This window comes from Coffea arabica, chromosome 8e, assembly GCF_036785885.1.
Source record: "Coffea arabica cultivar ET-39 chromosome 8e, Coffea Arabica ET-39 HiFi, whole genome shotgun sequence".
Taxonomy (NCBI): domain Eukaryota; kingdom Viridiplantae; phylum Streptophyta; class Magnoliopsida; order Gentianales; family Rubiaceae; genus Coffea; species Coffea arabica.
Genome location: NC_092324.1, coordinates 52,542,028 through 52,564,202, shown reverse-complemented (window position 1 = coordinate 52,564,202; position 22,175 = coordinate 52,542,028). Strand labels below are relative to the sequence as shown.

General features: G+C 38.3%; 4 protein-coding genes across 6 annotated transcripts; all 4 read right to left on the bottom strand.

Annotated features, from left to right (window-relative positions):
• Positions 1-111: 111 nt before the first annotated feature.
• LOC113703715 (plant UBX domain-containing protein 10) lies at positions 112-3,499 on the bottom strand. The gene is made up of 4 exons (XM_027225169.2): positions 2,571-3,499; positions 1,395-1,565; positions 1,035-1,238; positions 112-626 (listed from the first exon to the last, which is right to left on the bottom strand). The coding sequence occupies exons 1-4, from the start codon at positions 3,360-3,362 to the stop codon at positions 396-398; spliced, it is 1,398 nt and encodes a 465-aa protein (XP_027080970.1). The 5' UTR covers positions 3,363-3,499; the 3' UTR covers positions 112-395.
• A 963-nt stretch (positions 3,500-4,462) lies between these two features.
• On the bottom strand, positions 4,463-7,936 carry LOC113702792 (uncharacterized). Of its 3 annotated transcripts, none has more exons than XM_027223932.2 (5): positions 7,711-7,936; positions 6,851-6,923; positions 6,547-6,703; positions 5,816-5,875; positions 4,463-5,683 (listed from the first exon to the last, which is right to left on the bottom strand). In XM_027223932.2, exons 1-5 carry the CDS (start codon positions 7,791-7,793, stop codon positions 4,800-4,802), a joined length of 1,257 nt encoding a protein of 418 aa, XP_027079733.1. In that variant the 5' UTR covers positions 7,794-7,936; the 3' UTR covers positions 4,463-4,799. The 3 variants fall into 3 exon arrangements, with proteins under 3 accessions (XP_027079733.1, XP_027079734.1, XP_071918205.1); XM_027223933.2 differs by having other exon boundaries at positions 6,876-6,923; positions 7,711-7,850; XM_072062104.1 differs by lacking the exon at positions 5,816-5,875 and having other exon boundaries at positions 4,578-5,683.
• A 2,787-nt stretch (positions 7,937-10,723) lies between these two features.
• Positions 10,724-13,292, bottom strand: LOC113705027 (aluminum-activated malate transporter 10-like). Its single transcript, XM_027226890.2, has 6 exons — positions 12,597-13,292; positions 12,348-12,488; positions 11,976-12,248; positions 11,780-11,889; positions 11,542-11,685; positions 10,724-11,387 (listed from the first exon to the last, which is right to left on the bottom strand). Exons 1-6 carry the CDS (start codon positions 12,946-12,948, stop codon positions 10,899-10,901), a joined length of 1,509 nt encoding a protein of 502 aa, XP_027082691.1. The 5' UTR covers positions 12,949-13,292; the 3' UTR covers positions 10,724-10,898.
• A 1,685-nt stretch (positions 13,293-14,977) lies between these two features.
• LOC113702663 (transcription factor bHLH157-like) lies at positions 14,978-20,503 on the bottom strand. Its single transcript, XM_027223775.2, has 10 exons — positions 19,831-20,503; positions 18,997-19,086; positions 18,754-18,862; positions 18,536-18,577; positions 18,384-18,443; positions 16,593-18,137; positions 16,272-16,373; positions 16,006-16,137; positions 15,751-15,882; positions 14,978-15,646 (listed from the first exon to the last, which is right to left on the bottom strand). Exons 1-10 carry the CDS (start codon positions 19,926-19,928, stop codon positions 15,461-15,463), a joined length of 2,496 nt encoding a protein of 831 aa, XP_027079576.2. The 5' UTR covers positions 19,929-20,503; the 3' UTR covers positions 14,978-15,460.
• Between the last annotated feature and the right edge of the window lie 1,672 nt (positions 20,504-22,175).

Sequence of the window (22,175 nt, the reverse complement as noted above, 5' to 3'; positions counted from 1 at the left end):
ACGGCAGGTAACATCCACGTTTTCCAGTGTACAAAGATGTGCCAATAAAAAAAGTATCAAAGAGTTGTTGGGCATCAACTGAATATCTGTACGGTGAAAACTCAAGCAGAATTCACAAGAAATCACCATCAGAATGTACAAGGATCAATTGTTTACGGAGGTGAGGTCCTTTAATTGGTAAGATGCTTGCCTGTTTACACTTTCAAACATCGAACAACATTTTCCTCAAATTTAACATGCCAGAAAAAAAAAATATTAACATCTCGCATAAATGACAATGCCATTTGATTGCAAAAGTGCCAAATCATGCAGCAAAGGAAACAAGTACAACTAAAATTTTATCCTAAAAGAATTCCATATTGAACTATTTGAACACCAGAAGTTCAATTTTGCCCTCATGAGTTCAACTCCACAAAAAGACTTGCTTGAGGATGTAACCCTGCTTCCTTCAGAGAAAGGGAGAGCTTCTCTGGCCCATATACAGTTCTCGGAAAATTTGAAACAAGGCAGTAACTGCCCATTTCTAAGCAGCCCAAAGAATCGACATAGTCATACAGAGATTGTATTGTTGCAGTACTGTGGAACCTCCTTTCCTTGCGATCTCCAGCTGGAAAGCGTACCAAAACCTAAATGATTGGAAGAACAATTAGGATATAAAATAGATCATTCCCAGCAAGAGATCCAAAAAAAAATCTTGATGGCAGAGAAGCATATTAAATGAGACACAGGAGTAACAAATGGCTACGTATCTTTTTGACTATTAAACAGCAGTCTAATGGAAATAAAATGCTAATTAAGTTTAATACAAATGCCTTTTCCAGGTTAAAATCCATTAACCAGCTGCAATTTCCCAAGCTCATAAATATTTAAAACGGGACAGAGGAAAAAAAAGAAGACAGAGAAAAAGAGATGCTCTTAGAGCATAGATCATCACTTAAGCAGTAAAAATGTTCACAGAGCCCAGTGATATTATTGAAAAGTGACCCAATTCTGTTCTCTCAAATTAAGAAAAGATGATAAGAAAAAAAGATTACTTGAGTAACATCAGTTCCCTTCTCTGGTTCAGCACCCAGTGAAAGAGCTTTCTCCTGTCGTAATTTGGCTAATGCAGCTTCTTTTTCGGCAGCTTCTAGTGCTGCTCTGTCACGAGCCTCTTCTTCCTCCTTCCTTTTCCTTTCAGCCTCAGCAGCTTCCCTTTCGAGCCGTTCCTGCTCCTCTCTCCTTTGCCGCTCCCTAGCCTGATAAAAGACAAACAGCCAAAAGGATTAGAGATTTTTTTCCCTACAACATAATTTCAAAAAGAATGGAGGAGCAGATAGATTCAGAAACTCGCTAATAAGCTTACTTAATTAACGACCATCAAAATTAAACATAAATATCCAAAAGCAACATACTTGGTCAGCTTCAAGTGCAGCACGATAAGCCGCATCCTGCTCTTCCCTTAAACGCACAGTATTTCTTCTTTCTTCTGCATCAAGCCTAGCTGATACAAGAACAGGGGCACTTTCTTCAAGCACTCTCTGCAATATATTGATCATTTCCTCAGGAGACTGAGGGCCCTCAATCTGCAAACATTTTCATAAGGATCGGATCAATAAGTCCTAACCAATTAACTTCAATATTTTAAGAAGTCAACTAATAGAGCTAGCATTTTAGCAACAAGGGGCAAGGATATTCAAAGAACCTACATAAGCAAAAGAGGGAAGAAGTAATTGGGACTGAAGCAGGGTCTTATGGCCAAAGATTAAGCTATTGGGATTGACTCTGTACTTTCGAAATTACAAAACCCAAGCCAGCCATTTTTTACTATTTTGGAGTTAGTAACATAAACCTTATATATCCATTCAGCTAAATCCACAGACAGTTAATTCTTAACTCTCACAAGTTACTACGTAATTAGCTAAGCCACAGCGGAGCTGTACTCCATTTTCTACAGGTATAAAAACCCAACTGAACATGGTTAACGATAAAAGCAGAGAGACTCAACCAGCAGTAAAAACTCAAGAAAATGATACTAAAACCCATACGTATATTTTGTCCTTACCAAAAGTAGATGAGTCCTAATGGAAACTGCAAAAGAGTTTGTACCAAAAATTGCACAAGGACAGAAATAACAAAAATTTCAAACAAAACAAATTACGCTCTCTGCAGCCACAACAAGGAATAACCGAAAAACCTTATAGACGACAAAACAAATGCACCACAGATATATACTCCTAAGAGTTGGAAGCAAAAACAGGCATCATCAACTGACTAAGGAAATGCCTCTACATTCTACCACTTAACCGCTGCCTACTGTGTCAGCACTTTTGAAGGGGTTTGGTGAACAAATTAGGAACTGTTAACATATGTAAATAGTTTTGAAAACAAAGGCTCAGGAAGGGAAGCCAAAACCCCTAGCTAGCTAGAAAAAGGCACTAAATGGAATTTCCAACTCAAACTAACAAAAGTACAATACTTTTGCTCCAAATAAGTGAAATGACGTCTTATAGATCAGGGACATCATCCTATTGAGTAGCCATAATCTAAATGCACTAAGTACTCAAGACATGAAATATTCAAATTTATACCTGTTGCAGCAATGCAATTCTCTGGTTAGTGGCGGCCATAACAACTGCACAAAAAGGGAATCTTGACGCCTTCAAGCTATTGCTCATCTTGAACCCTTCACTAGCTCTGATACTACCGCCCCAGGCGACAAAATTCTCGTTAATAAAAGCAGCCAAAGCCTCGTTACACAACGTTCTATCGCAAAAAACAGGAGTATCCGGATGATCCGGCGAGTGCAAGTAAACAAATAAGAGCTTAAACGCATGCCTAGACCTCTGTAGTGCATCCATAAAACCCTCAGCTACAAAATTCGGTCGCGTCCTACCAAAATCCCTTTCAAACCTCGCGACAAAATCCATAGCCTCCGACACCGCAGCTGAAACAGACACCAACGGGGTCGTTGTCGAAGAATCCCCAACTCGGCCCGAATTGAGACCGATCATCCCCAGCGAATAAGATAGTACTCCGCTGGCGGCCCACATCCCGAGCCCGATCGCTCCCGATACTAATCCTAGACTACGGGAAATGATGGAGAACGGGAGAGTCACAACTTTCCAAGCCAAGCCGGGGGCCCCACCGGTCCAGGCTGCTGTGGCCGGTAAGACCACTGCTGCTTCCTGGGCATTGGAATTGGAGGAGGAGGAGGCGGCGGCGGCGGTGGGCTCGTCAGAGGAGTTAGAGATGGAGGTGAAAGACGAGATCGCTTTCTCGAGGTCCCAGCCATGAGCGGAGAGGATCTCTGTGCATAAATCGGGGTCGTCGAGGCCTGTAATTGCTTGAAAATAAGCCAATTTATCTGCCACATCCCCCATTCTTGTTAGTTTCGGTCTACAATTTTGGAAGATAGAAGAGAGGAAGAATTTAGGGTTTTGGAAAGAGAGGAGGGATTGATGTAAATTTGATCAACTTAACTGATTTGGTTTTTGTCTTTATTCGAAAATCTACTTCGCTTCGTTCATGCCAATTTGTCAAACCAATGCGTCTATGCTCATTTCCCACACCAAAAAAGCGCCCAAAAACCAAAGGAAAAAATTTATAATGAAGAGGTGGAATTCGATATTTGTCTCCAAACTAATAATGAAAAAAAAATATTTATTAGGTACTCTTTCGATTAGGTTTTGGGCATGATAATGGTTATGTTGATTTTTTAAAAAAAAAAATTTTCTGTGTGGTGGGTATTGGGAAATGTTGTGGAGGTATTCTTTTTTTTTTTTTTGGAGCGCAGACTTTTTGTTTCGATTTTTTTTTTTTTTAAAAAAAAAAGCAATCAAACCCAGTAGACCCGTTATTAATGGTAATGGCTTTGTTATGGTGACTGCTTGGCCAAATGTGTGGAGAATCTTTCATTCCAATCCTACTCTCTAATGGTGGGCTGAGACTTGAGAGAATTACTCTAAAAATCAGTTAAGTACTGAATTTACTTTGGTCAGTAGAACTGAGATTAGATTCTCTAAATTAAGTATTACACTAAATAAAATTTTTTCTCTCCAAATGATCTTCAATTCAAAGGGAGGGAGCAAATTTTTTTTTTCTTTTTGATCTTTTTCAATTCATAAAAGAATAACAATTTAATCGGGGTATCTATTTCCTCACTTTGGCAACTCATACCTCTAATGTGTTTCTTTTTTCTTACCCCTTTTCTCCTCTGGTATACATTTAGTCAGATTTAGCTGCTCACATTCTTCCTTCCGGTCCGCAAGGTTTCAGAAAACCAACGGCTGCCCAGAAGAGACGACATCTTATCCACGGCATCATCAGACTATAGTCTGTAACTCAAGCTTTACTACGCAAACAGAAGGTAAATTCCGAAAGTGGCGCTCAAGAGCTCCTTTAACGTTCATTTGTTCACGCAAGCACGCAACTTCAATGAGGTCCTTCCACATTGTATCAAGATCTATTGCAGCCACAAAAGTTAGAAATCCGATGGCTGATGACATGTTTAAAATCAGATAAGCTCGGCAATCTTCTAATGTACAACCAAAATCCGCAAAAATGCGAATCATTTCTCTACTAAACATGGAAGAAGCTGGTATTCCAAATCTACAGAGTTGTAAATCAACTAGCAATTGCAAATACATATACAAGAATAATGTCTTCCAGGGAAAGACGGCCCTGAACTTTTTCCAATTACACCAAATTCTGCCACTAGCTTGTGCTGCTTCCTTTGGATTGACTACACTTGAAACAACTGAAGAGGGCGAACAAGGTAACCAGGACAAATAAAAGAGACTCATCAGAGGTCCGGGAGCTTACTGAAACTCGCAAATCATTGGCTTGTCTTTGGGTTTAGACCCTTCCTCCTTTTTCGAAGAATATCTTCCTCTGGTTATATATGCCATAGCTGAACTCTTCTCTGCCTTCACTATAGCAGCTAGAGAAGACCATGCTTCGTTTGGCTGCTCATTAGCCCAACATTTGATAAAGTAAACCTTTCGCTCAGCCGACTTCAGTTTCGTCTTTATTTTCGACCCTCTTGATTTTCCTGATTTCTCTGACTTGAACTCTTTCTCTGCTGCCTGAATCAGCCTCTGAAGATCACAGAGCAAGCAGACTATTGCAGCACCCCCAAGATAAAGTACACTAGTTACATCGTCCATAAGGTTCAGTGCAAACTGTGACCCACCCATGTGTCTATATGCTGGAGAGCAGGTCTGCTCCGAGCAATATGACAGGGCTTCCAACACGGTCTCTGGCTGCCCGCCTTGGCCCAAAACAGAAGAAATACTCAGAAGAACTTCCACAGATCCTGTGGAATCTGACGACCAATCCCCATTGTAAAGGCGAAGGGTAAAACAGTAACTGTATATGATGTCAACAAGGTGAACTGTCAATAGAGGGGATGGTTCAGTAGCACTAAGCCTTCTAACAGAAGGTAGAGGAGCATCAGGGCCCGGTGGAATGTCATAGACCTGATCGTTTTCAATATTATCGTGGGATGAAGCTAGTTTTCCTGTGTTGTCAAGTGGTTGAACGAGTTGGGTTCCATCCTGGCTGAGACGTGTATAATTAGCAGAACGCTTCAACCACCAAGGCTCCCATGGCTTGAGCAGTTTGCTCAGCTCTCCTGAGGCTATAGCTCTTAGGAAATGCTTCTGCTCTTCCACAGAGAGATCATCAAGGCCTACCTGACTTCCTATACACAGAATGGAAGAATTTCGGATCAGCATAAAAGGGTAGAGTTTCCAACAGGATTCCAAGACAGCAAAGGAAGTTTTTACATACAGACATTATATTATATGAAAATCTCTGTGCACATGCGTCATACCAGATAAAATCTTTCGAACAGTCTCCTCTGCAAAAAGTGACTCTGAGTCTGAATCTGAACCTGATCAAATTCAAATATGTTGCAAATGGGAAGCGGTTGGAAAAGCATAAAGAATAGCATTAGGAAGGGCAGGTGAGAAGTAACATGATAATGCTAAACTATTAATGTCAAAAACAAATAAGGACCAGACAAACATTCCAAAAAGTTCTACTGAATTTGAGGCACACAGATAGATAGCCAAGACCAAATTATCAACTCTAAACAACTAAATTATGATAGTAAGCAGCTTTTCAAGGCTGCCAAAAGGTCATCCTTCCAACAGAATGCAGTCCAATTTAGCACTGTTACATATACTGTTGCAGCCACATATCAAGAATTCCTAAAAATTACTCATTTAATTCACCATAAATTTCAGATCGACTATATAATGATTTCTCATAATATTGTCTACTTTTTAGTCAATGAAAATAACTAAAACCTACCACACCAAGTAAACTGGCGATATAGACTTCAAACACAATTCACTTTAATCTTTACAAAAATAGTCAAGAAGCAACAACAAATTGACTGTACCCTATACTGCTAAAACAACCCAACTGAGACCAGCAAAACATACTTAAGAAGTAAAAATGGTAAATAGCATCAGATACTTAGAGTAAAAAAGCAACAGAGAAAAGTAAATTAGTAGCATTAAGAAACAAAAAACAAGTTAATGACAACAATATATATACCATGCTCATCCATGTAATCCATCTCCTGCTCTTCCGAATGGAATCGCTTAAGGATATGCAGCATTTTTTGTTTACTTTCATCATCAGGCTGCAACTGTCTCAGTTCCTCCTCGACGTTCTCCCTCATAAAGGACTCAGTGCAATGAAGACTGTGAGACTGCAAGAATCAAGTACTTTTACTAACTAAAATCCACAAACACAAAAAGCAGAATAGTTTTGCAGCAATCTATTTAACATTAAAAAAAAAAAAAAAAACTTTTTTCACTAAAGAAAGTGCCTGAAAAATCTCTAGATTTTAACACACCTTGTAACAAGGGAGGGAGCAATACCGAGTATTGCAGCGCGGGCAAGTATACTGTGAATATTGTTTTTGACATCTGCACCACCCAAAATTCAATATTAGCTTATAATAACACGAAGGATCCTTTGGCAGGACGTCATATCTTCTCCATGAGGAAAAAATATTTTCTCCGAAACTTCCAAGAAATTAATTTGTAAGTTTCACTGATTTTTTTGGAGTTTTTTCAGAAGTATTTCCTGCAAAACTAGCATCGCAAGTACTTTATTCAAGCAACAAGAGTACCACCGCAGCACTCCTCAACAAGCACCACAAACAACACCATGACCAACATAAAAATCTTCCAGAAATCAGCCACAGCAAACCCAGAACAGTATTGAAAGAAAGTTGAAGAAGTTGCCGAAGCTCAGTTTCTAGAGTACTATCATTGCGGTCAAAATTCATTCAAGACTATAAGAAGCCTTATCCTGGATTGAAACTACAGAACAAAAATCAACACTTTTCACCTATACTAAAATTTTTCCATATAAAATTAATCAAATTTCTACAAATGAAGGGGAAAACATTTTTATTACAACAAGGGCCTTCAATCCCTAACAAAGAGCAGCGGAAAGACCAAGCAAGGCGACACAATCTGCTTGAGTTAGCCTCTGTGATTTAGCTCAATTCCTCATGTCGGGCCCAGAGGTATCATGTATGCGAGCAGGGAAGAGAGAAGAGGAACCGATACATCGGCGCTCCGCAGGGAAAGAAGGAAAGCAGGAGGAGGATGTTACCAAAATATACCATTTCACACACACAAAAGAAAAAGGCGTACAAGATCATAGAAGTATTTAGTAAGTAGGAATTAAAGTAAAGAGCTTTACACGCGGCAGATTATTCGAGACGAGGAGTTGAATTGGGATGAAGACGAGGGCGTGTCGGAGGTGATTATTGTATCAGGCAGCATTGGGTTGGGAAGAGCAAATGGATTGCGATTGCGGTGGTCGCTTCAGAGTTCAGACGCTTGCACTTGGCGGCATCGGCAGAGAGCACTGCAGATTTTGCTAGAAATTTCCAAACAAACTTTTCCTTAATGTTTGTTGCAACTTGCAAGTCCTAATAGTTATACTCCTACCGGTTAAATTACGGACTATAAGACAACTTTTCCTTCCGCTCTTTTGCCCTTCCAGAGAGTTGCACCAATTCCGCAACAGATCTTCTGTCCCACACTCTGTGTCATTCTCTGTCCCACTTTTTATTATATTGCTATTTCTCCTTCATAAATATCATGTTTTAGTTCTTTTTGTTTACTTATGATTCAATAACTATTAATTCAGTAAAAAATAAATACAACAGCTTCAAAAAAGTAATATATAATAGAAAATTAAAAAATACAGCAGAAAATGCATAAAAAATCTCATTTTTTATGCATTTTGATTTTTTGAGTTTGTTAAATTTTGTGTATTACTGAATTAATAGTTATTGGATCTTAAGGAAACAAAAAAGAACTAAAACATGATGTTTATGAAGGAGAAATAGCAATATAATAAAAAGTGGGACAGAGAATGACACAGAGTGTGGGACAGAAGATCCGTTGCGCACCAATTCTCTCTCGCATATTATTATTTAATATGAAATTTTAATCCCTTAGAATTTAAATGAGTGATTTTAGTCCCTAACAAATGAAAAGGACTTGCTTTTGGTCCTTTTATCAACTTTCTGGCGAAATTCTGAAAATTGGTCCCTTGTTTGTGGATTATTGGGTTTTAATTTCTAATGGGTCTTGATCTTTAGGATCCTACAAATTATTGGACATAATTTTATTGCAACTTTGTTTGAGTCTTATCTAAAAAATAGAGTACGAAATTTGGAGTTTTGAATTTATAATTAGACAAAACAATGCAGAAATTTGGAACTTCGCTAATTGAAAAAGAAAAAAAGGCGTCCCCCCGCTAAGAAGAGAGAGTATCAATTGCAATTTGTTGCGGCAAGTTGGCCATTAAACTATTTCCTTTATACGTTTTTGGCCTGTCAATAATGTATTATCGCAAATAAGACCCTCAACACAAAAAAAAGTATTATGTTTAAGGACTTTCGTCAAATTTAGTCAATGGAACGATAAGTGAAAGTATATGAAAAACCCTTAAACTATTGTCATTATCAAGTTTTGGTCCCTAATTTGTAAAAGCAGCCCCAGAACAATTAAAAGTGTATACTTTTGACCCTTTCGATTGTTTTAGTAGTAAGTGTAGTTTAAACTAAATGGCATTTTGTTCAATCACGTAATATAACCATCGAGACCAAAATCAAAAGAGTTAAGATGAAGAGCACACTTCATTATTCACCGTTGCAAAAGGTTGAATCTAATAATGGTAAAATAAAGTGTATTGTTCTTCTCAACCCTTTTGATTCTGGTCTTGATCTTTTGGTTTCAATTGCACTTATAACTAAAATGGTTGGGAGGGTTGAAAGTATGTATTTTTAATTGTTTAGGGGCTACTCTGAAACAGGTTTAAATTAGGAGTTAAAACTTGACAATGAAAATAGTTTAAAGACTCTCTAGATACTTTACTATTAAGAAATTCTTGTATTCGGTGAATTTAATCCCTCCTTTCATCAGAGCTAAATTTGACGGAAGTCCTTAATCATGACACTTTTTTTGTTGAAGGGCTTATTTATAATAATAATATATTATTGACGAGATAAAAGAATGCAATGAGAATAGTTTAGGGGCTGGACGAACAGTTTCTTGGCTGCCTTGTTTCTTCCACAAAGAATGGAGGTGACTTTTTGGCTGCCTGTCTGGCATGTGAAAAAGAAGCTGTTTTCGTTTTTCATGGTGTGAGAGCGACCAAAACTGTAAAGACGGAAGAAATTGAACGATGAAAAATTGTTTATACTGAGTACATCATAACAGGAGATGCAAAGCATCAAAACAGAAGCACCCCTCAAAAAAGAAAAGAACCCAACTTTGAAGGTCTGTCACTATACATGGCGAAGTTCGAAGCAGTGAGTTATGGTGGTGGATAGCAACACATCCCACGATGGCGACGACTGCAGCAACGTATTGCAAATTAATGAAGCAAAACAACCGCATTATTCTTCCATAACTTTCCTGCCTCCGCTCTCTTAATGCATTTAGCCAGTGGGTTATGCTTAGCAATTTTATTTTATTTTTCTCGTTTGCTTGAAAATTTCTATGCCATTGTTGTTTGATTATTTTCATGAACCTGGTGTACTCGATTGATTTTAATGAGAAGGAACTTCCACTCCATGGAATCCTGTGAAATTTTGTAACTTTAGCCTGCATCCTAGTCCGTTGTATTACATCTATTGCCTTGGACATTTACCCGAGAAAACCTAAAGCAAAATTACCAGTCCAACCCAACGAAGAAAACAACGATACCTTGGGCAATACAATATCATCCTTGCAAGTTCGGATCTTGCAGAAGCTAAAGGGACTGTTTCCGTTAATCTGTTCCTTTAGCTAATAGAAACAGATGCAAAATAGGGTACAACATTTCAGCTTAGAAGTGCTAATCGTTGCCATGAGTAATATTTTCAGTTTCCTCTTGCGAATATTATCAAATCTTGTTAGCGACAAATCTCCATATTCTTGGATTCTTAAAACAGGAAAAAGTTTGGAACAGAATGCATTTCACACGTAGAAGTCATATTGCCTCCTTTATGTACCAGTTTATACCAATGATAAGATCTTTTAGAGTTTTGAGTTGGACTACCTAAAAGAAAGATCCTTTGATCAATTAGTACCGGAATGGTTTAGAGTTTGCATCAAGTACAATTGCTGTTGTCAAATTAATAGGACAATCCCAACATGGAGATCAAATTGGAAACAATGTGTTGTGTAGATGTACTCCCTGAACCTGGTGTCGCATGTTAACTGAAGTTCTATTATGCTCATTGACAGAAATATATATATATATATATATCATCAGGAGATGGGCTGATTTAGCACAGGAATTTCTGGCCTAGCGTTCAATTCGCTGCAGCCTTTACCCCATTTTATACATTCTAAGTGAAGAATTACTGCTAACAAACAATTAGATAAAACTCAGACGCTCTGAAGGGTCTTCATTGTCTTTTCATCGTTTAGTTGTTCAGATACAGTTTTGTTGTTTTGTTCATTCTGTTTTGGTTTGTCATCAGGAGCAGGCTTGAACTTAGCCTTGTTAGCTAGCTCTTCAACTGCATCAACAATGGCTTCGACGCGTGTTGGAATCTCAATTAATAAGGAAGTAAATGTTACCAATGGTATGACTTCCACAAGAGGTATGGTGTTAGTTGTCAGAAGCGGTTCCATTATTGCCGTTTCAGATGATTTTGTCTCTGAAGTTGTTGGCGTAAGGACTAAACCAGGGAGGGACTTCAGGTAGTTTTTAACTTCTTGAACTGAGTTGTTCATTTCTTCAATTGAGATATCCATTTTGGAGGTTTTCTTAAAAGTCTCAAGGTTGATTGCGAGTTCCCTTAGAATGCTCCCCGAACTGGAATTCACTTTGAGGCAGATATCACTTAGATGCTTCTTCATGGATTTGGAAGCCTGCATCGAACGGAATCAATATTACCTGAATGAGTTAATTTGAAGTGCTAGCTCCTAGAGAGAATGTTGCAGTTTGATTAAGCTAATTAAAGGACTTGTCTATAATATACACAGAACAGTCGGATTATACGAGATTGTACCAAATTGAGGATACCTGTGTTTTATTACTGATGCAACTATTTAGTGCCTCAATGCAGTATGCACAGTCACGCATGGCTGCAGCAATCTTAAGGTATTGTTTCCATGGATGCTGGAAGTTGAAGCTACCATGAGCAGGCTCCCATGCAGCAAAATTGGCCTACAGAAATTCCAATCACCATATTCAGCCAGCCTGTATTTATAGAGGTAAGGCAATTGCTGGAAAACCAGCAGGCTAATACCCTATAACCTACCATTGATTCTTCAGTAGCCTTGGAATTCAATACACATTTGTAAGCCTGTAGATTTTGCACCGGGGCACTAGTGGTTTTCTGACCATCATCAAAATATTCAGCTACACAACCTAGAAAAAAATTGGAGAATCACCATTTTGAGAACGTTGATTTTGCATATTAAACTACTGTGCTCTAATAGAACAAGAAAACTCACATTCTAAAGATGTGGCTAATTTTTCCATGTTTTTTATGATCAAACAATGAAGCTCCTGACCAGCCCAAATAGGGGAAACCAGCATGCTTGTCAGAATGCACAACGAAGTCCCGATAATGATGGTTGATAGCCTTTGCTTGGCCATATCAAATAATTTTTCCACCCGATAACCAGATACAGATACCAGACTGAAGGTGAGAATAAAGATCACAGTGCCGTAATCAAACTTTTTCTTCACCGCCGGCACAAATCTGGAGAAGGTCGCTGCAGAAGCTGGAGGATGAAGAGAATAGTTATTATGTACAGAGTCATATGCAGGAGTTTCCTCCATGCTAAGTTTAACACTTTTAACGAGTTAAAAAGCTTTTGTACCTAAAAGGAAGAGGGATCCTCCCACAATAACAGGCTCAAGTTTGTTCCCTGATTTACTGGCGACATAATGGATTCCTACAGCGAGTAATCCAGCTAGACAAGTTCCAATAGCTCTGTTCAGGCTTTTTGAGATGGTTGCACCTGCAAATATCATGAACAGGGTTAATTACCAACAGTAGTATAAACTACCGCCTTGAAACTTGAGTTCCAATTAAGCATCTTGATATATGTTTAGTGGTTGGTACCTACCAACAGTATTTTCAAAGACCACGACCACTGTCATAACTGCCCACATGGCAGTTCCTCCAACACCGTCATACAGAGGTCTCATGTAGTAAAACAAGGAGACGACACTGAGAGCTATTCCCACCTTGAGACAGTGGAACACTTTCCTAGGGTCATCCACTCCCAAATGCCATGCCTTCTTTAAAAACCTCAGCAGTCTCATGGAAAACTTATTTGCAACCAGGCACTTGAAAACACGACAGAAACCATTTGCAGGACCTGGTTCTGTTTCCAAAACCTGATCGGACGAGCCGTCTTTTTCATCCACCCTTATCCTCCATTCAACTCTCCCAGCATCTTCCTTGATGTTAGTCATCTTTGCGATGATATGTAGATTAAGTTAATAAACAATGCAGCGGAAGTCGGATGAGGCTAAGGGTCGTTGGGATTGTACAAGAGGTATCAATGAATCCTACGAGAACCCAATGCTTTTCATTTAGCACTACGGATCAAAGGGCTAAGCTTATAACGCACGCATGGGATAATCAATCCAATTGACCGTTTGATGATTTTATACAGAGGCCTGAGTGCTGACGGATGAAGATTTCAACTCACTTTGTAGGACAAGTATTTTTTTTTTTTTTTTGAGGAAAAAAAAGGGAACTGAATTCCCTAAAGCATTTTATCTTTTTTGAGGCCACCGAATTCTTTTGTAATCTCGTTAGGTCAGGCTTTGGAGTGCTTTTGTTGCGTACATCACTGAATCTCTCTCTCTCTCTCTCTCATAAGTCATAACACGCTGGCATTGATGATATATGCAATGTCAAGCACCACGATGTACAATGTAGGATAGTAGTATTTCTAGTACATGGAAATATGAACGTGAAAGAGATCAGGATTGACAAACTACCAGTTGGGAGTTGGGAGTTGGGACAGAAGGCATGGAGGAGGGAAACAATTTTTGTTGCTCAAATTTTTTTTACAACAGAGAATAAGAACTTTTCTTGTTTTCTATTTCCAGCTAAGTTACGGGCACAGGGTTATTAACATTCTCAAGTTGATAATGAGATATGATATGAAAAGGTTGGTTACAAGACGTCAATTAAAATATCATCTGCAGTGCGCCCGCCCCCCCGGGGGGGGGGGGGGGGTGGTGGTGTGGTTTGTGGCAGAAAATTCTTGCTGACATAAAATTATCCCTCCTCCCACCCACCCCAAAAAGCTTATACATTCAGCAATCATCCAAACATTTTCCTTCTCTTCAAACATCATCAACATTTCGCTACACTTCAGTCTGCCTTTCTAACGAGTGGATGTCTTCATCTGTCCCCTTGAGTCGTTAAATCAGAATGTTTGGAAAAGCGGACTCCTTCACTATCTCTTGATATATCTGCTACAATATTTAACCCAATACGTTTTTTTTTTTTTTTGCTACAAAATTTTGAGCACCACTAATACTAAACCATTGATTAACCTGGAAAGTAAATAATCCTTAAAACCATGCTGTCTGTCCTTGTCGTGGATGGTCAGATAATACAATACAGGCTTGCGATTTGAGTAATCAAAAACTTTCATCTCATTCCAAGTTCTGAAAGCAAATTTAGGTCATGAATGGACAGCCCTTTATTTTTATTTTTTTTTTAAGGTCTGGGGCTATTAGCATTTGGATACAGGGTGGTATTAGGTTTTCAATGTGGTTTGATTGGTTGCTTCAAGCTTTACGCTGCCTGAATGGGAAGAGCACTTATCTCAATGTGATAAAGAGCATGCCAGAGTGCACTGATTTGAAAAGCAAGCTCAACTATCAAAAGTTCTCTTTGGTAAATGAACCATCAAACGTTGTTTTCTACCTTTTTTTCTTCACATCCTCCTGGAAATTGCTACTGTTTGTCTTATTCACAAACTCAATACTGTGTTGTTTATTGATTAGACTACCACTACACCACCAAAAGCATGTTTATGGAGTCCTCCTGAATTAGGAATCATATTGAATTCAGTTCCATGTTTAGATGAGGAAGGTGATTTAACATAAAGCATGTTTATTAGCTGGTCAGATTTGGATGGAAAATTTATTCTGGCATTTGTACAATCTACCAGCCGGGTAGAAATTGTATTACTTCCATAGTACTACAAGATCATGATAGACTGCATCATGTGAGATCGACAGCGTATAGGATTTGGCTTCCACAGTACTACCATTGCCCGTTGCCTGAAGCATTTTCATCACGACATATTGATACTTTTGCCATTTCTTCTCCCTTTTTTTTATTTCTTTCCAAAGCTGAAACCCTATGAGAAGGTAGGTCGGGTGGCAAACATCTCATGTGCTTCCTGGTTTAAGAATCCAAACCACGGCATACAATTCTTTTAAGACGCGGGGGACAAAACCACCGGCGAAAGCCAAATTAGATAGGGAAAAACACACATCTCTTCTTCCGTATAGCAACATACAACCAAACCAAATTGTCGTTGGTTGTCGTGATTTACCGTTTAATCTATCAACCTCTCTGTTACATATGCAGCCTGATAGGGGTCTAGATATCACCCCCACCCTGCTCAGGGAAAATTGGAAAACAAAGAATCACTAATCTAGAATCCCTCTTCTCCCACGACCTGAAATGCAGGTCCAAAATGGATACAGCGGATTGGGAAAACTTAAATTCTTCTAAAGCTTCTATAGCAAGTAATGCTAATTTTTAAGGATGTATTCCAAAAGCATTTGAAGAAGGCATGTCCATTTCAAGGAAGCTGTTGGTCACTGGGGGCAAAATCAGCATCATTCTAGTGCATGCACTTCTAATTTGACATTCCATCTTCAGTTTCTCGAACACCAGACGAGAAAAACTAATTGCAGATGCCTGCCTCCATTGTGGAAATAAGGTTCAAATTTAAGCATCAACCTGTGCTGATACGAGTTGTAGAGCAGATTGTTGGCAACTTTTCAAGAAAGCGGCTCCTCCATCCATAACATTGTCAAGCTGGTCACTTTCACGGATCCTGGTTGAACCCGTCAATTGTAGAAGCTGAACAAGTGAGGAAAAGATCTCATGCCTGGTAACATGCAGCCGATTTTCCTGCAAGACATTGGAACCAAACCTGATTAGTAGACCAAAAGAAAGCTACACAAAACTATATGGTCTTATTTGTTACTTGTTAGTCATATTTAGTTCAATATTACCTCAGCCTCAACATTGAATCGCGCCCATATTTTGGTCTCACGAACTTCCATCACTCCCTTCAAAACGGTCAAGCCAAAGCCACGAATTATGTCCACTATTTCCAGGAAAAAACCCTGCTCTTCACATAGGATCTGCAGGACAGATGAATATTTTTTAGATTCATATATCCCAAAGTACTTGATCATACATACTTCTGTACTGTCTGTAACATATGCAGGAAACACAATATACAAGTGGAATTGTTTTTCACTTGCCTCGATAAGCATCTGGCCAGGAATGCTAAGGTCCTCAACTATCAATGGACAAAACATCGTTTGATCTCCAACTTCACATGCCCATGTAACCCCATTGCCACTGTTAGGGTATCCATTCCCAACCGTTCCACTCTGTCGACAAAATACACAGAAATCCCATAGTTTTGTACCACGTGAGACTTAAAATTAAGATGGAAACTCCATTTCTTAGAATCAAAACTAGTACAAGATGATGACACAAAAAAAACTACCAACAAGCTTTTTACCTTTAGCTCATCAGTCTGTACAAATCTTTTGGCATGTCTTGTGACACATTGCAAGAAAAGCAAGTGTTTTATAGTCAGATGCAGCAACCGATCAATGCTCATCTGTTGCATCAACCAACAAACATACAAATCAAACTTATTGCATACTACCGACTTTGCAATTAGAGCATTAAATGCGACCTATGATATTAGAATATAAACAGAAAAAATATGTTTCCTTTCTTACAAGGAGGAAAAGGAGCTCTTTTATCAGACAGAAAATGCAAACAAGTCTTCTATTTCTCTCTTTTATTAAAAAAATAAAATTTGAGATCTACATACCTTTTCACCATTAGGGATCAAATCTCTCAATTCTAAAAGACGGTCATGAATTTGCTGTCGATCTCTTGGCCTAGGTTTAGTCCCTGGTTTGGCCTTCTTTTTTATCGTTTTTGCAGGCGGCTCAAGCTTCTTGGGTGACAAAACAGTGTCTTCTGCAATAATACTGCAATTGTCATCATTGCATGAACCAGCTTCTTTTTTTCTGATAACCTTGTCTTTCGATTCGAAATTGCTTGTGCTGTTTAGATGATGTACTGGCTGCAATGAATTTACAGTTCCAACAAATTCAGGAAGACAACTCACTTCATTACTAGAAAGCAAGGGACTCTCAATCTTCCTTCTTTTCGCTGTTGAAGACCACTCATCTCTAAAATCAGAGTTAGCAACTGAACAAGATCCTCTACCAATTGCATCCAACCTCTGATAAAGTCCTAATTGGGAGAACAATGTGTTTGAGGTCCTAAGCTTGGACTCAAGGTATTGCTCCGACATGCAGTCTGAACTGGAAGCACAAAAATGCAAGTGTCCACTGATATCCATTGACCTCATTACATCTTCCCAATCTCCAGGGTTTTTTGACCCCATATCCACTCTAGGACAATCAGATCTCATATCATTGCCAAAAATACCTGAACCTTTCTCTTTTTCAGCCGAATTTATGGCATTAGTGACTGAACTTTGTACCGAGGTGGATGGCTGGTTGTCCAAGATGAGATTAGTAGGAACATGATGTCCTTTGGAATTTGAAGATAATGAAATAACTTCTGATGTGCCTGATGGGTCACTTTTTAGTTTTGCTTCCATGATGTCATTGTTCTCGTCTGTCATGGGAGAAAACCATTGGAAAAGGTCATCATTCATACAATGCTTGGAGACAGACTTTGCAAATTCAATTTCTGGCAGCAACTCTTCAAATGTGCAAAGGTTACTTGGCCTCTGAAGTTGATCTTCAGCTGAGTGGAACCACAGACCATGATTCTGATTGCTCATCTTGTTTTCACAGAGCTGTTGAGAGGTCTTCGGCATGTCAATAAACGACTCCAAGTTACACATTAAATTGAATATTGAGCTCTCTTGAATATCATAATCAGTCCATGAACAGTTAAAAGGACCTTGAGAAGCTGAGTGCTCAAACAAGCTACACGACTCCATAAGTGACTGTTGTGGAGAAACATTAGATTTATTGCCATTGCTGTCAACATGAGCTACTGTACTGGGAAATCTTAGTCTATTGTCACATAGTGATGATGCAGTGGCAAGAGGGCCTGTTGTCTCACAGTCTGAAGTGGAAGGAAATGACAGTGTGATATTCTCTAGCAAACAATCTTTTTCAATTAAATCTGCGCAGCTATCACCATGTTGAAATGCAGGAGTTGCAGAATGTGGACTCTGACATGAAATTAGTGAAGCAAACAACCCACTTGCTTCCCAAGCATCATTTTGCAAAGACAAAGGTTCAATTTCCGACAAAGCAAGCCCCTGAAGTATTTCGATGCTTTGAAAAAGATCTCTTGTTTGAGTAACAAACTCCAATCTCTCAGCAAGCTGCAGAACCAAAAAATATATATATATATATTTGTCACATTGCTAAAAAAATACTAATAAAGGATACCTAAAACCCCGTTTTGAACTGCCATGAATAAGTTGAAATCCAAGGAAAAATATAGATTTCAGGATATTTGCCAAAACAAATGTCTACTAAAGAATTTGAGGATGATCGGCAAGCAGAAGTAAGAACTGAAATGAGCTTATGTTGGTTCACTTGAAATAGGTAAGGAGCCTAAAGCTGACCTTTTGAGTAGATCCAAATTGAACCACGCCCAGCGGTTCCACTGAGATAACAACAATTGTCTGCAAAACAAGAAATTTCCAATATTGGCCATGACTAACAACATAGAAAAAGCTACAGAAAAGACTAAACAAATAAAAGTTAAACAACTCACCTTTATCCCATTGGAAAATTGGCAATGAAACGCAGAATAATCCTGCGGAACAAGCAAAAGATTAATTTATAAATTTAAGGGAATCAAGAAAGATTTTGACGAATGGGATTATGCTTGCATGCTATAGAGAAAGAACTACTACACTGAGAGTACCAACATGATAGTCGATAGGATGCGAGCTGCTCAACAGTATCTAAAGCAAGACGAAACTCAATTACCTGGAGGGCATCAGAATTCTGAAGTGATCCTGAGGGACTCAGTTTTCCAGAATGAGAATCAGAAATCATCCATCTGTGGTTCTTGGTAAAAGCAGATTGGCCAATGACCCTACATGAATCAAAAAAGGAATCTTAACCTTGTCAAAATTCTCCCTGATGCATTCACTGCAAGTTGGGTAAAGAGGAATTTGTCCTCCATACCACACTCGATTGAGAAGCATGTACAATGAGAGGTTGGCATACCCTTGGCCCAGCATGTGAACTTGTACGAGCATGTCGTCAATAACAACTCCCAAGTGTTCTTCACAGTACACGTCTTGCAATGTCAATAATCTGCAATTTGAAACATTTAATTGGCCTTAAGAAGAACAGCACAAGTATAATGAAATTAACCCCTAGTCTGCCAATCTATTATGAAAATCAGAAAAGTTCACTTCCTTTTAAAACTTAAAAAAAAAAAAAAGGTGGGGGGAAACAAACATTATTAATTTGAACAGACTGAAAATCCGTACATATTATCCTTTCTGATATCCTTTCTCCGCGATCAAGTATGTACAAGCACTAATAAATTCTCCTCTAATTTACCATATTAACCAGGTGAAATTTACTACCAACAAGAACTTGTACACAATAGGGCAAATAATTGTAACACTACAACAAAGAAAAGAAAATTTCAAAAGAGCAGTTCGATTTCATTTTGTCGTATGTACTGCCCTCTTGTCAAAGATATAATTAACACAGAGTGATAAAGTGGTTAAGGGAGTATATATACTCAAAAAAGGAAACAGTTCTGATTTCGACAAGTAAATCAAGAAACGGCCAAGTAAAAGAAATATACCTGTAGAAATCAAATGGTAGTACACTAAAAGATCAAAACCTTTTGACTTCACAATTTTACAACTCAAGATTAGAGGGGTCAAAAAAAAAGCAGATTAAATTTTTGCATTAGCCAAAGAAAAGGGTGGTTTTGGCAACCGTTAAAAAAAAAAAAAAAAAGGAGAGACACCGAAATTAAAATCATGCATAATATGACATGCATACATGAGAGAGAGAAACGAGAAAAAAGACAAAGCTTACAAAGAATTTTTCTGATCAAAACCCCAGAAAGCACCATAAGACCATCCGTTGTTGCAAGAAAGGCTCTCCAGAATCTCTTTTACTATAGAATCGCCCATTAACTCTGTAAGCGTTTCGCAAATGGATTTCAAAATGCAGCCTAGCCTTTTTATATATACTAAACAAAACCAGGACGAAGCAAGCCCAAGTCCAAGTCAACCCCAAATCTTTCCAAGATTTAATCTTTTCATTAAACCAACTTCTGGGTTTTGCAACAGCCCAGATCAGAATTGAAGAGAAGCAAACAGCCAGCAGAAAAAAATATATATTTTCTTGCTGAGGTTAAGAAGCTTCAGTAAACAAAAGTAAAAGGCAGCAGTTTATTTGTGTGTGGAAAACAATGAAGAGTTCTGAGAGGGTCCTTAAGCTAGCAAACGTAGTACCGCAACAAAACCAAAGAGATGACGGATGGATTTCAGAAACCAATGGCGGAAGCTAAAAAGCAGTTCTTAATCCAATAGAAAAACTGTTGAGGGGGCTCAAGACGGGGAGAGTAGACCACTTAAGCACTCAAAACACACAAATAGCAATAATAAAGTGGCCCGGTGAGAGAAGGCAAGAGGATTTGAAGTGGATTTAATGTTTAGATATAGTTACAGATATCGCTGGGAGCATAATGATGCAACTGCACCTCCATTTTTGATTATATATCAAGAATAGATCAAATGAAAAGCTTTAATAAAAAAAATACTAGTTTATAAGAAAACGGTAGAAATTAGGCGAATCAGGAATATAACAAAGTTTTGTTTTTTGTTTTTTAGAAAAAAATGGGATGTAAAGGATTCAGCTGATATTTTCCTGTGTGGATTGGTTGGGAGGCAAGGCGGGTCATTTATTTTCCACGTAGAAAGTAAACTAGTATTAGATCAAAGTGCGAAAGTGGAAGGGAACAGAGATTTTCCTCATTTATGCTGTGCATTTCTGATCATTTTTCTTTTTCTTTTTTTTTTTTTGGTATCTATTTTTGCGTATAACGTCTTCGAGGAAGATTTTCAGCTGAAGGTCCCCTTTGGTTATTCTTCCGCCATTGCATATGTCTACCGGCTATTCGTGATGCTTGATAAAATTTACTGTATTTTGCATAAGAATTAATTACTATAGCTTGTGATTAAATACTGAAATACAGTGTGATTTACAGTATGATTATAGGCAAATTACATAAGTTTGTAATCAAAGTTTCCTCCTTATATCATAGAGGCTTATGATATTTCATGTGCACTAGAATCAAAGAAAATTAAGCAGTACATTGTACGCTGGTCATTGATTGAGAGATCAACAAAAGAGAGAGAGATAAAATAAAATAGAATGAGAACTTCTCCTTTTCACTTGGTATGTGTACAATATCAAATATTCACATATTAATGTATTTAGTGTCATTAGCCCATCCTAGATGTACAATGTCAAATATTCACATATTAATGTATTTAGTGTCATTAGCCGTTCCTAGATAGCTCGCTTGATCACGTACCCTCCTGAGGAAGCACTGTTCATCTCCCCCACCAGGATTTGAGTCCCAGGGTTAACGTGTCCGAGAGGATGGAGCCTCTCCTCTCGGGTCGCAGGGGAATTAGTCGGGTCTTCTGCCCGAATACCCCCTACATCTGGAAAAAAAAAAAAAAGTATTTAGTGTCATTAGTGCAGCTTTATTTAAGCAAAATTATGTTGTTGTTTGTCAAGAAGTAAAGTAAGCCTTGGATAATTTTGCAGACAAATATACAGTGGATTAGACGTGATTAGATGAGATAAATAAATCATTTGGATTCAGATTAGTATGATTACTCCAATGGTGAGTCGTAATCGGCAAGTATGAGCGTCGGGATTTAACGTTTAACTGGCAATCATTTGTTTTACTTGACCGACGGAAAAGAAAGACGACAAATGAGGTTTATCCTAAACGGGGACTCTTGGAAAATTACCAGAACAATAAGGTAGATGAGTTGCAATATGAATTCCATACTGAAGAAAAGATTCAAACGTATTCTTTTCCATGACCTTAGAAATTGATGCATTTAGAGATGGATTCTCTTGTGCTTGATATCAATAATATATAATATTGCACGATTACTTGCAAATCGTATTCACCAATTCCATTTGGTCAGCTGAGGGAGTCCTAAATACTACAATTAAAAGCAATTATGCGACCAACAAAGTATGATGAGAACAACCCATAATGAAAAGAAAGACAAAAAAGAATTGATACTCATGATGTTTAACGTTTGACCTTTCAGGAGAAGCCCCTGGAAAACAAAAAACCAAACACCTTTACTTCACTATTACTAGAAGAAGACCACCAAAAAGCCGGAAAC

Excerpts from the sequence above, each read along its gene's own strand:
- LOC113702792 (XM_027223932.2), bottom strand. The coding sequence starts at position 7,793 with ATGCTGCCTGATACAATAATCACCTCCGACACGCCCTCGTCTTCATCC. Across the intron at positions 6,924-7,710 it reads TCTCGAATAATCTGCCGCGT|ATGTCAAAAACAATATTCAC; the intron begins GTAAAGCTCTTT and ends TGGGTGGTGCAG. Across the intron at positions 6,704-6,850 it reads GCTCCCTCCCTTGTTACAAG|TCTCACAGTCTTCATTGCAC; the intron begins GTGTGTTAAAAT and ends TGATTCTTGCAG.
- LOC113702663 (XM_027223775.2), bottom strand. The coding sequence starts at position 19,928 with ATGGGCGATTCTATAGTAAAAGAGATTCTGGAGAGCCTTTCTTGCAAC. Across the intron at positions 16,374-16,592 it reads TGATCCCTAATGGTGAAAAG|ATGAGCATTGATCGGTTGCT; the intron begins GTATGTAGATCT and ends TTGATGCAACAG. Across the intron at positions 15,647-15,750 it reads GATTCAATGTTGAGGCTGAG|GAAAATCGGCTGCATGTTAC; the intron begins GTAATATTGAAC and ends AATGTCTTGCAG.
- LOC113703715 (XM_027225169.2), bottom strand. The coding sequence starts at position 3,362 with ATGGGGGATGTGGCAGATAAATTGGCTTATTTTCAAGCAATTACAGGC. Across the intron at positions 1,239-1,394 it reads CTGCACTTGAAGCTGACCAA|GCTAGGGAGCGGCAAAGGAG; the intron begins GTATGTTGCTTT and ends GTCTTTTATCAG. Across the intron at positions 627-1,034 it reads AGGGAACTGATGTTACTCAA|GTTTTGGTACGCTTTCCAGC; the intron begins GTAATCTTTTTT and ends CCAATCATTTAG.
- LOC113705027 (XM_027226890.2), bottom strand. The coding sequence starts at position 12,948 with ATGACTAACATCAAGGAAGATGCTGGGAGAGTTGAATGGAGGATAAGG. Across the intron at positions 12,249-12,347 it reads AGGATCCCTCTTCCTTTTAG|CTTCTGCAGCGACCTTCTCC; the intron begins GTACAAAAGCTT and ends TTCATCCTCCAG. Across the intron at positions 11,890-11,975 it reads ATTAGCCACATCTTTAGAAT|GTTGTGTAGCTGAATATTTT; the intron begins GTGAGTTTTCTT and ends ATTTTTTTCTAG.